The sequence below is a fragment of the Podarcis melisellensis genome, assembly GCF_964234715.1.
Source record: "Podarcis melisellensis genome assembly, chromosome: 18".
Classification (NCBI taxonomy): domain Eukaryota; kingdom Metazoa; phylum Chordata; class Lepidosauria; order Squamata; family Lacertidae; genus Podarcis; species Podarcis melisellensis.
In genome coordinates, this window is record NC_138536.1 from 533,286 (window position 1) to 545,003 (window position 11,718).

The following is an 11,718-nucleotide window of genomic DNA, read 5'->3' on the forward strand; positions in this document are numbered from 1 at the left end:
GTCCGGAGTCGGAGCCCGTGCCTGGCTTGCAAAGCCAGCCCCCAACCCGTGCAGGATCTGTGGGTCAAGGGGGGAGGCGTTTGCGGGGGTCGCAAGCAATAAAGGAGGCTCCCCTCTGACCCCGGTTTGCAGGATACTTCCTCTCTGCATTTTATTAGCTTGCCCGCGACCGGTTTACACGGTGTGCATCGGACGGGCTTCTGATCCGTGCCTGCGAGGGGCTCTTCTTGCCCCATGGCCATGGGGGGGCTGGCTCCGGGTTTCCGAGGGCAGAAAGCGCCGCGAAGGAATCTGGCTCCCCGTTTCGTGGCAGGGGGCTGTCTGGTCTCACGCTGCTTCCTCTCACGCGGCTCCCCCCGCGTAGGTCTGGTAGACTCCGATGAGGGACGACGTCGTCCCCAGCAGCCCCACGAGCCACGGGGGGAAGCTCCCGGCCCACAGCACCCCCGGGGGCAGCCAGTGGACGGCGTTGCAGAGGTCCGCCAGGTTGCCAGCGACGGTCAGGGCTTCGGCCCGGGCTCTCGCCCTCGCCCTCCGAAGGGAGTCCTTGCTGCGGGGAGACGGAGGGAAGGAGGATCAGTTGGAAAGGGTCTCCCAAAGCCCATTCAGACCAGCCCCTCCGAAGCATGGAAGTGTAGAGCTGGACTTAAGGGGCTTAAGGTTAGCCTGGACTGAGCAGAAGACAGTGTGTGGTTTTTTTGGGGGGGTATCCCATAACTGGGACGCAGGTGGTGCTGTGGGTTGAACCACAGAGCCTAGGACTTGCCGATCAGAAGGTCGGCGGTTCAAATCCCCGCAATGACGGGGTGAGCTCCCATTGCTTGGTCCCTGCTCCTGCCCACCTAGCAGTTCAAAAGCACGTCAAAGTGCAAGTAGATAAATAGGTAATGCTCCGGCGCGAAGGTCAACGGCGTTTCCGTGTGCAGCTCTGGTTCGCCAGATGCGGCTCAGTCCCGCTGGCCACATGACCCGGAAGCTGTACGCCGGCTCCCTCGGCCAATAAAGCGAGATGAGCGCCGCAACCCCAGAGTCGGCCACGACTGGACCTAATGGTCAGGGGTCCCTTTACCTTTACCTATCCCATAACCAGGATGGAGGGAGGGGGGCCTCTTGCCTGCCGCAGGAATAGGGGGCCGATTCCGAAATATTTGCCGTGAGAAACAGCTCCTACCTGGCCTGCTTCGGCCGCCGGCTTCTCAGCTGGCACAAAATCCTCAGGGATCTGGAATTGGGAGGGTTGAAAATGAGCCTTTTGCAGAAGGGACCCGAGGGTCATCTAGACCAACCCCCTCGAACCCACAACTTGCAAGGCTCCACCAGCCAGCTGGAGGCAAGGAGCTGTTGCGCCAAGGGTCCCTTCTCCCCCCCCCCCACCTGCCCCCCTGGCGTTCCTTACCTTGCGATTCCCAGCAGCAGGGAGGTGGCCCACAGCAAGGTGCTGAGCACCCACCACTTCCTCGAGTCGCCCCGGATGACCTTGGCGTCCGCTGCCCAGGCCAGGTGTTCGCAGGGGTAGTAGAGCTGGTCAGCCACGTTGCTGGCCACCGAGAGCCAGCGGACGGCGGGGTCCTCCTCCTGGGAAAGGGGGAGAAGGTTGGGTCCCTCGCGAGGAAGACCGGGGTCAGCGCTGCCCGCACGGGCCGGCAGCAGACTTTGGACGTCTTCCCTGGAGATACTATGACGCAAGGTGCTAGTCCCCATTGTGGGCACCTCCCTGCCTCAGGGAAACAATGGAATTGAGCTCCGTGAGGCCCAAGCCTGGTCTGGGGGTCCTGGGCTGCCCAGACAAGACCCCCTCGCTGATGGGGGGGCAAAGGAAAGCAGAGATCCCTGCATGATAGGGGGTTGGGCTAGATGACCGCGGGGGTCCCAACTCTATTTTTCTTTTCTTGGCTGCAAGGGTTGCCAGAAGGTGCCACCCAACTGCCTTAGGGACTCCGCTCTGGATTTATGTAGGGTTCCTCCCTGAGCCTGTTCTTTTCCCAAAGTATTCCACCAGGCATCCCGTCTCCCCAGTGGGATCCCTTCCCAGGTGGATGAGCCCCCCGGCCCCCCACTTCCCTCTCTGGCCTGGGCAAAACCAGCCTTCTTGACCTCCAGCCCTGGTCCGCTCCAGCCCTGTCTTCGCCTGCAGGGGAAGCCCCTAACTCCCTTTGGGGTCGAGACCCCTTGGCTCCCCTCGCCCAGTTCAGCCAAAGCTATTCCCAGGATTGGGACCTCTGTCACAGGCTGGCAGCTTCGAGTCCAAGCAGGAGATAACCAGAGCATGCACCACTCCGGCCAGACAGTCTGCGAGCAGGGAGGGTCTCATCCTGCGTCCCAGATGGAGCTGCCCTGGACACAGAACTGACCTGCGCCTCCATGGACAGCGGTGAGACCAGAATGACTCCCAGGCTGCGCACCTGGTCCTTTGGGGGCACAGTCGCCCCATTCAGGACCAGGGAGTCCCCCGCACCTGCCTGCCCCCTGCTTCTGTCTTGTCAGGATTCATCCTCTCCCCTCTTGTGACTCCCAACAGTTCAGAGGCATTGGGTGTCTCTGAGCGCGGGCAGAGTGCCCAGCCGCCCATGTGAGTCTTCGCCACTTCTAGGAATTGCTGATTCCCTTTGGTGGCATCGCCTAGATGGGGTTCCTCGCCCTTGGGTACCGGCCACCCCTTGCCGCTCTTCCTGGGTGGGGGCGAAGGTTCGCCCTTCAGCCACCCCCCTCGCGCCACGGGCGGCCAAAGGGCGCCGGGCACCCCACGCCTTCTGCAGCTGCAAACACCTTGTTTGTGTGACGCATACTTCAATCCCGTGCTCCTCCCGTGTTTGCGCAACCGAAAAATGAGGAGTGTTTGCTCTGAAATCACATGGGGAAAGTCAAAAGTCACTTTGCTCCTTCTAGGAAGCAGGGGGAACCGGCGTGAGCAGGATCTTAACCAGGGGCCAGAGGGCGGGGGTGTTTTTGCTGTCCGAAAATATCCCTCTGATAGGCGATGGGTGGAGCAGTGCAGCTGGGGAAACCCGGTCCGGTGGGCAGGGGAACAAATAATAAAAATCTCATTATTATTATTATTATTATTATTAACAGGTCAGCTGTTCGTGTTGGAATAGAAGTTATTAACACGGACAGAGGTTATTGCAGCTGTTGTAGAATATGGGATTATCATCTTGAATGGAACGTAATGGAAACTAGTAAGATTTTTGGAACGCAGGTATAAAGAAAACCATTCTAGCACGCAGGCGGGCCCCACCTAAATTGTCAAACCCGTTCCGGGAGACTGTTTGACAACAAAAAACCGAAAGCTTCAATACAATAGGGAAACTCAAAAACGGAATCTGCGTGGCACATTCGGCTTCCGAAAATGGTTCGGAAACCAGAGCGGTTGTTTCTGGGTTTCCGGCCTTCGGGAGCCAAAGCATTCCAAAACGTTGACTGCATTTGTAAAATTGGTATTGACAGCTGCACCGCAATTTGGCGTTGTCATAACGAGGCTACCACTGGGTTGTAATTGAAAATTATTAATAATATATATATATATAAGCAGGCCAGCTGTGCCATAGCTGCGACTCTCCCCAGTACACTGCCGCCGACGGGAAGGACAGCATCGCCCTCGTAGGTCCCCAACCATTCCTCCGACCCCCTGTTAATGCTGAGAGCCCTGCAGCAGCAGCAGCAGAATCGGGCCAGCTGGAGAATCGTACAGCTGGGAGGGACCCCAAGGGTCATCCAGCCCAACCCCTGGCAATGCGGGAATCTGTTTTTTGACCCCCTGAGTTGTGCTCCTTTCTCACAAAAATAAAGTGATATTTCCTGGTACCCGTGCTTCCGAGCACAGCGCTTGTGCCGAGTCGGGATCCCCAGAGGTCATCCACAGCTAGCTCAGTGTCGCCCGCACTGGCTGGCAGCTCTCCTGGGTTTCAGGCTGGGCCTCCTTCCTCAAATTCAGGCCCTCCCACACCTCCCCACTGCCCCAGGGTGACCCACCTTCGGCCCCAGGCCGTACTGCCGGCTGTAGGCGAGCATGGAGAGGTCGTCGAAGAGGCGGAGGACAGTCCGGCAGTGGCTGAGCTGCGCCGATATCGCCAGGAGGCTCTGGCCGAGCGGGGACTCCGCGGGGTGGCTCCTGGCGGCCAAGGCCCCCCCTGTCAGCTGGCAGCCATAACCGAGGGTGCGGACCTGGCGGAAGGGAGGGAGACGAGATTGTGGTTACCTCTGTGCTTTGGAACATTGATACGTTGCTTCCATTGTCACCGGGGGCTTCTTATTTAAAAAGCATCACAACTGGGAATAAGAGACGTGTTTAAACGGAAGGGGTTCCCCAGGGGTCATCCAGTCTGACCCCCTGCAATGCAGGAATCTCGGCTAAAGCACCCAGGACAAGGGCTGCTTCGAAACCTCCAGGGAAAAGATCGAAACCTGTCTGGGAATCAGCTTTCCGTTAATGGACGCTACGCTTATGGAAAAGTAAGCGAGGCAATGTCGTGCTCACTGCATTGGGGTGACTTTTTGGAGTGGGTGACTTTTAGGTCCCCCCCTACGACGGACGGACGAACCCAGCTTCTTCTTTAAAAAATAGAATAAAAATTCATTTTTATTAGATTTCCAAAATGCCACGGATTTAAACTCAAATCAAGTATTCACAGAACGTCTTGGTTTCCTAAACTGACTTCTCCAATCCCCTTTTTCCTGCTGCCTCATGTCTCAACCTCCCATCTATCACAAAATCACCTCCGACGCAATTATGTTAGCGTTTTCCTTCCGGACCCCCGTTCTGCACTTTGTAAGGAATCGACCTTTTTCTCTGTGGCCCGTTGGAACTCCCTGCCAGTGGATGGTGCCAGGCAAGGCGCTTCTGCCACCTGCCAACAAACCTTTCTGTCTGGATGAGCCTGTCCAGACCTTTCAAATGCTGGCATCCTTGAACTACGGGGCCGAAAGGGACCCAGGGGTCATCCAGCCCAACCCCTGGAAGGCTCCAACTTTGCATAGGTTCATCTCTTGCTGCTCATTTCCGCCGCTCAATTCCAAACAAAATAAGCCCAAATTTGCGGGGAAACCCTGGTCCGAATAAATCTACTGATCCAGTCAGCTTGCAGAGATCCCTTCGTGGCCCCACACTTTCCTGGAAGGTTCACTTATGTTTAGCCAACATCTTTTGCAAATCTGGAGGAGGAAGGCGTGGGAGCGCCAGAAATTTGGGTTTCCCCTTCCTCCATCCGGTTTGCTTCGGTTTTAAATAGAACAAAATGTGCCGCTTGCGTTTCTTTTTTTAAGGCCGCTGCGAGATAAGAAAGGAACAATGGCATTTATTTATTAACAACCATCGCATTCATTTATTTTTAGCAGGCGAGGCACAAGGTCAAAATTTAAAGTCGGACGAGGAAATGGGTTTTTTATTTTATGCCTCTTCACGCTTTCGGACATTACGACAATTTCAGATTTTCTCTATGCTCTGTTAAGAAGCAGGGGGGAACGGCTGCCAGTCAGAGCACGCAACACTGAGGCGGCGGATCAGCGGTCCGACTGGACACAAGTTAAATCTGAACCATGAGGACTGGGAGCTTGATTTATTTCTAAGGGAAGAAATAGAAGATTTATTTCTAAGCGTCACTTTTCTTATTAGGTGATTCTGAAAATCTAGTTTGCTTTCCAGGCCACGCCCACTACCCACTAGGCCACGCCCTGCCTCTATTAAGCCCCGCCCTGCCTCTTAACCGTCTCATCCTTTATCAAGCCCCGCCCACTACGCCTTAAGCCCCGCCTGTATCAGGCTCCTCCCACTCCAATCAAGCCCCGCCCCACTGCTCTTAACAGGCAGCCAAGGCTGCTGTCCAGGCCACGCCCATTGCCCACTAAGTCACGCCCACATCAGGCTCCTCCCACTCCAATCAAGCCCCGCCCCAACTGCTCTTAACAGGCAGCACTGTCCGCTTTCCAGGCCACGCCCACTATCTATTAAGTCCCGCCCACACCAGACTCCTCCCACTCCAATTAAGCCCCGCCCAACTACTAGCAGGCAGTCCAGCCTGCTTTCCAGGCCACGCCCACTATCCATTAAGTCCCGCCCATATCAGACTCCTCCCACTCCAATTAAGTCCCGCCCATACCAGACTCCTCCCACTCCAATTAAGCCCCGCCCAACTACTAACAGGCCGTCCAGCCTGCTTTCCAGGCCACGCCCACTATCCATTAAGTTCCGCCCATGCCAGACTCCTCCCACTCCAGTTAAGCCCCGCCCACTGCTTTCAACAGGCAGTCCAGCCTGGGCCACGCCCACATCAGGCTCCTCCCACCTCCGTCCAGCCCATCCCTGCTGCTTTTGACAGACAGGCAGCCTGCTTTCCAGCGCCCGCCTCCCTTAAGCCCCGCCCCGCCTCTTGACAGACAGGCTCCCCCCTTCCCTCGCCCCTCACCGCGCGGTCTCTGCCCCGGTGCGTCTCCAGCAGCGCCACCAGCGCGCCCAGCAGGCCCTCCGCTCCCGCCGCCATGGCAACGCTTCCGGGTTCCCCGCCCCGCCCCTGAAGCCGTCCAATCACGCGCCGCCCTGGAGGAGGCGGGGAACTACGAGCCCCAGGAAGCATTGCGCGGCGTGGACGGGCAGCCGGAGGGGCCAAAAGAGGGCGCGAGCGGAGGGAAACAGCGAAGGTCGTTAAAGAGAGAGAGAAGGAAGAAAGAAAGGAAGGAAGGATGAATGAATGAATGGTTGGATGGTTGGTTGATTGGAAGGAGGAAGAATAGATATAACGCGGGTAAAGAGCGGGGTGCTGGAGCCCAGATTGCTGCCTGGCGGCGGGTTGGCATGGATGACCTTTGGGGGTCCCTTCCAACTCTGCCATTCTGTGGTTCTTTGCTGCAACTGCTGGCCAGAAACGAAAACAAGAGAACTCCCCTCGTATTGTGAAACTTTGTGAAGCCATTTATCGCCTTTTGTGCAAATATCTGCCTGGCAGAATAACAACTATCTATTGAGTTAATTTCATTTATCCAGTGCTTTTTTCCTTTTAAAATGTTAAGGGGTATACTCTCATTTTGACTCGAGAAAAATCACCATTTTGCAGTTCAGATCCGGAAAAATAAAGACAGTAACTGGACTGGTTTTGCTGACAGCTTTGCAAGGGGCTGGGCTGGATGACCACTGGAGTGCCCTCTGTGGTTCCAGGTCCGGTCCTTTTGCTCTTTTGGCAAATGTGGCAGCGAGACGAATGGCGCAAGCTTCCGGGGATCAGAGTCCATTCCTTCCGGCGTTGTCCTCCCTTGACAGGCGCCACGAGGGCACAGAGATTGAAAAGTTGGCAGGAAGCCCTTCCCATGCGCGGACGGAAATAGAGAAAGCAAACAGGAAGGGCAGAGAGTTTTAAATGGCCTCTCCGTTTCTTGAAATCCCTGCATTTCAGGGGGTTGGTCTGGATGACCCTCAGGGGTCCCTTCTGGCCCTTCCCATTCTAGTCTGCCAGTGTCTTTCTGTTTGAAAGCTAAAGGCTGTGGGTTCTCGTTACGACAAATTGAACGCTATGGGGACGCTTATACGGCTGTCCAGCTCCCAGCGCCCTGAACGATACTACAATTCCCAGTATTGTCGTCGTCTCCCCCCCCAAAAAATTGGGAACCCTAGTCTATCCATCGCGGAGCCACCTTTCCCAGGAAACTTGCTATAATATGAAATAATAAGAGGTGTGAATATATAATAATAATAGTAATAATAATAGTAATTTATTATTTATACCCCGCCCATCTGGCTGAGTTTCCCCAGCCCCTCTGGGCAGCTTCCAAATGAATATTAAAAACAATATGATGCAAACTACTAATAATTATAAATAGCAGAATGTCGGCACCCTCTATATAGAAAGGAGCAAACCAGGGATATTTGAGGGAGCAGGCTAGCAGGCGGGACCCATGACGTATAGCAGAGGAGCCTATGCAGCACAAAACACGGTTGCTGGATGTAGGTTTTATTCTATTTGCTTTTTATCTTAGATTTTGGAAATGCACATCCAGGTTTAATCTTAATTTTTTGGGGGGGGGCCCAAGAAAGTGGGGCTCTAAGCTATAGCTTGTTGAGCTTAGACGTAAATCCAGCACTGGTCCCACCTAGCCTGGCCCAGCCCCACACCGGATCCGGCCCCGTGCCTTGGTGTTGCCACCACAAACCTTGTTTGCCATGCGTGCCACTCTGGGCAGGCGATTGGCACAGCTGCCATGTGCTGAGAAGGGATGCCCTCCTGGCAATGGGATTCCCTCCCCGTGCCGCAGCCGCACGGGCTCGTAAAACGCTCGGGACGCGCGAGGATCCGGGCCGGGCCGGCTTGGCGTGCGCCCATAAAACCCATCTCCTTGGGCAGCCCCAAAAATCCTGTAAAGAGGCTATCAGGGCTTGGCTCAGTTCCCAGGGAAGGACAGCTGCTGGGCTTGCAGAAGGCTCCAGTCTGCGGGCAGGGCAGGTGTTTCCCTAAAATGTATTTTCTCTCATCGACTTTTTATTTCTGTTCTTTGCATATTGTATTGTTGTTGGCCGATGAATACAGGTTCATTCATTCATTCATTCCCAGCTGAGGGGGGATTTGAATCCGGGTCCTGCTCTGACGCTCTAACCACTAGGCCGCCGCTGCCTCTCCGTGGAACAAATTTTGGCCCTTATTGCTGGCATGGAGGTTTTCTCGCGTCCCAGGGGAGCAGAGCTGGGGGACGCCTTGGACGCCTGCTTCCAGCAACATCGGCAATTACCAAACTTCATAGAATCGGAAAAGAGTCAATTTGGGACCCTGGCGGTCATCTAGCCCAACCCCTTGCAGCGCAGGAATCTCTGCTTTCCTTAGGCCCGTATCAGCGAGGTGGAGGGGGGGGTCTTGTCATCAACCCCCTGGCACCCTGCCCAGGCTTGCACCCCGGGGAGCTTGCTTCGGTTTGGCCTCCCCTCGGAGGTGCACTCCATTGTCTGCCAGTTGAATTGCCCTTCCTTTCCTTCCTTCGCCTTTTCCCACAGCACCTTGGGGAGCCCCTTTGGGTCTCAGCCAGCGCCAGATTCAGGTTTGATGCTTCTGAAGGCAATGGGGCCCTTTCTATGTCCAGCTGTCCTTTGCCCACAACAAATGGTCGCTGTTTTTTGGGTTGTTCCAAAACATTACCCAAAATAATAAGAATAATTGCATTTTCACACTGCTCTGTATGCAGAGTTAGCTTCATCACAGTTCCTAGGGACCAAATTCCCCCAGCCCATTCGGATATAGTAGGAGATGCTGTATTTATGCACAAATTTTAGGAGTTATGCGGAATCTTTTTTAGCTCCTATGATCTTAGCGGCAATTAGAGGGTCAAAAGCTATTTGTGGGAAATGCAAATAAAAGGGGTTTCTTTGTTTGATGGAGGAGGCAGGATCAAGGGAGGCCAAGAACAGGTCCAGCGAGTTTGGGGAAGCAGTTTGGTCCGCTTGGGGCTGGGCATTTATGGGATCTTGCTGGCGCCAGACCAGACCAGTCGCCGCATGGAGAATAGAAGTCATTCCCTGGCCTGGCCAGTTTGAAGGCTTTGGCTGCGGGTGCAAAGAGCACAATTCCTCGCCCCCCTCCCAAGACACTCATTTGCTGAGCCAGTGCCAGATTCACGTAGAAGATCAACAGGCTATAGCTTAGGGCCCCACTCTCTTGGGGCCCCCCAAAAAATGTAAAGAAAAAATATATATACTGGATGTACAATTCCAAAATCTAAGATAAAAAATGAATAAAATAAAACCTACATCCTGCAACCGTGTTTTGTGTTGTGTAGGCTCCTCGGGTGTAAGTCATGGGCCCCGCCTGCTAGCCTGCACCCTAAAATACCACTGGTTTGCTCCTTTCTATATATAGAGTATATACAGCATCTTAAAAAGCAGAGACATCATCACCTTGCCAACAAAGGTCCGTATAGTCAAAGCTCTGGTTTTCCCAGTAGTGATGTATGGAAGTGAGAGCTGGACCATCAAGAAGGCTGATGGCCAAAGAATGGATGCTTTTGAATTCTGGTGCTGGAGGAGACTCTTGAAAGTCCCATGGACTGCAAGAAGATCCAACCTCTCCATTCGGAAGGAAATCAGCCCTGAGTGCTCACTGGAAGGACAGATCCTGAAGCTGAGGCTCCAAGACTTTGGCCACCTCAGGAGAAGAGAAGACTCCCTGGAAAAGGCCCTGATGTTGGGAAAGATGGAGGGCAGAAGGAGAAGGGGACGACGGAGGACAAGATGGTGGGACAGTGTTCTTGAAGCTACGAACATGAGTCTGACCAAACTGGGGGAGGCAGTGGAAGACAGGAGGGCCTGGCCTGCTCTGGTCCAGGGGGTCATGAAGAGGCGGACCCCACTAAAGGACTCAACAACAATGAACCTGAATATATATACACACAGCCCTCAATGGGTCTACTCTGAGCACAATGTGACTCGGAACCCCATTGTTTCACTGCACAGTTATTTTTATTTCGCAAAGCAGAGGCTGATGCGTAAGGTGACCGAGTTTCCCACCTCCTTGAACTGAGAAAAAGCTTAGGAATGCGGCCTGGGAGATAACCTGTGCCAGAAAATACCTGCCTGACTCCCATTGCTTTGGCCTGGTTCCAGATCCGTCCAGCTTGGTATCTCTGCCAAGATGCAAAGCAACCCAGGAGGTGTTTTTACCTCCCCAGTTTCTGCTTCTCTGCCTTCCTGGTTGCAGTTATTTATTATTATTATTTTAAAAAATCTTTATTTTTTAATTGTTTTTTACATATACATTACATATTCAAATACTGCAGGTATTATAAATAAGACACCTCATGTGTTCTTCAGCTTTAACATGACAAATGATATACGCACATTCGTCAAGTATTTATACACCATTCCCTTTCCCCGTATTCCCTTCTGACGCATGGCATCTTTCATTCTACCTCCTAATATTACTATTGTGTTTATATTTATTATCTAGCGGATGCAAAATTCTTTATTTCCTTGACATCTTGTAGGAGGGTGTTCCACAGGGCGGGTGCCACCACTGAGAAGGCCCTCTGCCTGGTTCCCTGTAACCTCACTTCTCGCACGGAGGGAACTGCCAGATGGACCCCGTTGTCCGGGGTGGAGACGCTCCTTCAGGTCTACTGGGTCATTTAGGGCTTTCAAGGTCAGCACCAACCCTTTGAATTGTGCCCGGAAACGTCCTGGGAGCCAATGTAGGTCTTTCAGGACTGGTGTTATATGGTCTCCACTCCCAGTCCCCAGTCTGGCTGCCACATTCTGGATTAGTTGCAGTTTCTGGGTCACCTTCCAAGGGAGCCCCACATAGAGCACATTGCAGTAGTCCAAGCGAGAGATAACCAGAGCATGCACAACTCTGGCCAGACAGGCTGTGGGCAGGGAGGGTCTCATCCTGCAGACCAGATGGAGCCACCTTGGACGCAGAACTGACCTGCACCTCCATGGACAGCCGGGAGTCCAGAATGACCCCCAGGCTGCGCACCTGGTCCTTCAGGGACACAGTTGCCCCATTCAGGACCAGTGAGCCCCCCACACCTGCCCACCCCGTCCCCCCAAAACAGCCCTTCTGTCTTGTCCAGGATTCAACCTCAATCTGTTAGCCGCCATCCATCCTCCAAGCGCCTCCAGACACTCACCCAGGACCTTCGCTGGCTCTGATTTGGAGCAGGAGCCCCCTCCTTCCCGATCAAATTAGTCCTTTATCCAGAGCCACAGGGACAGGAAGCCCAGCCAGATGGGCGGGGTATAAATAATATATTATT

At 54.1% G+C, this 11,718-nt stretch overlaps 1 protein-coding gene across 1 annotated transcript; it reads right to left on the minus strand.

Moving 5' to 3' along the window:
* Positions 1-120: 120 nt before the first annotated feature.
* On the minus strand, positions 121-6,513 carry PEX11G (peroxisomal biogenesis factor 11 gamma). Its single transcript, XM_081895862.1, has 5 exons — positions 6,399-6,513; positions 3,970-4,161; positions 1,397-1,575; positions 1,172-1,222; positions 121-550 (listed from the first exon to the last, which is right to left on the minus strand). The coding sequence occupies exons 1-5, from the start codon at positions 6,471-6,473 to the stop codon at positions 343-345; spliced, it is 705 nt and encodes a 234-aa protein (XP_081751988.1). The 5' UTR covers positions 6,474-6,513; the 3' UTR covers positions 121-342.
* Positions 6,514-11,718: the final 5,205 nt, after the last annotated feature.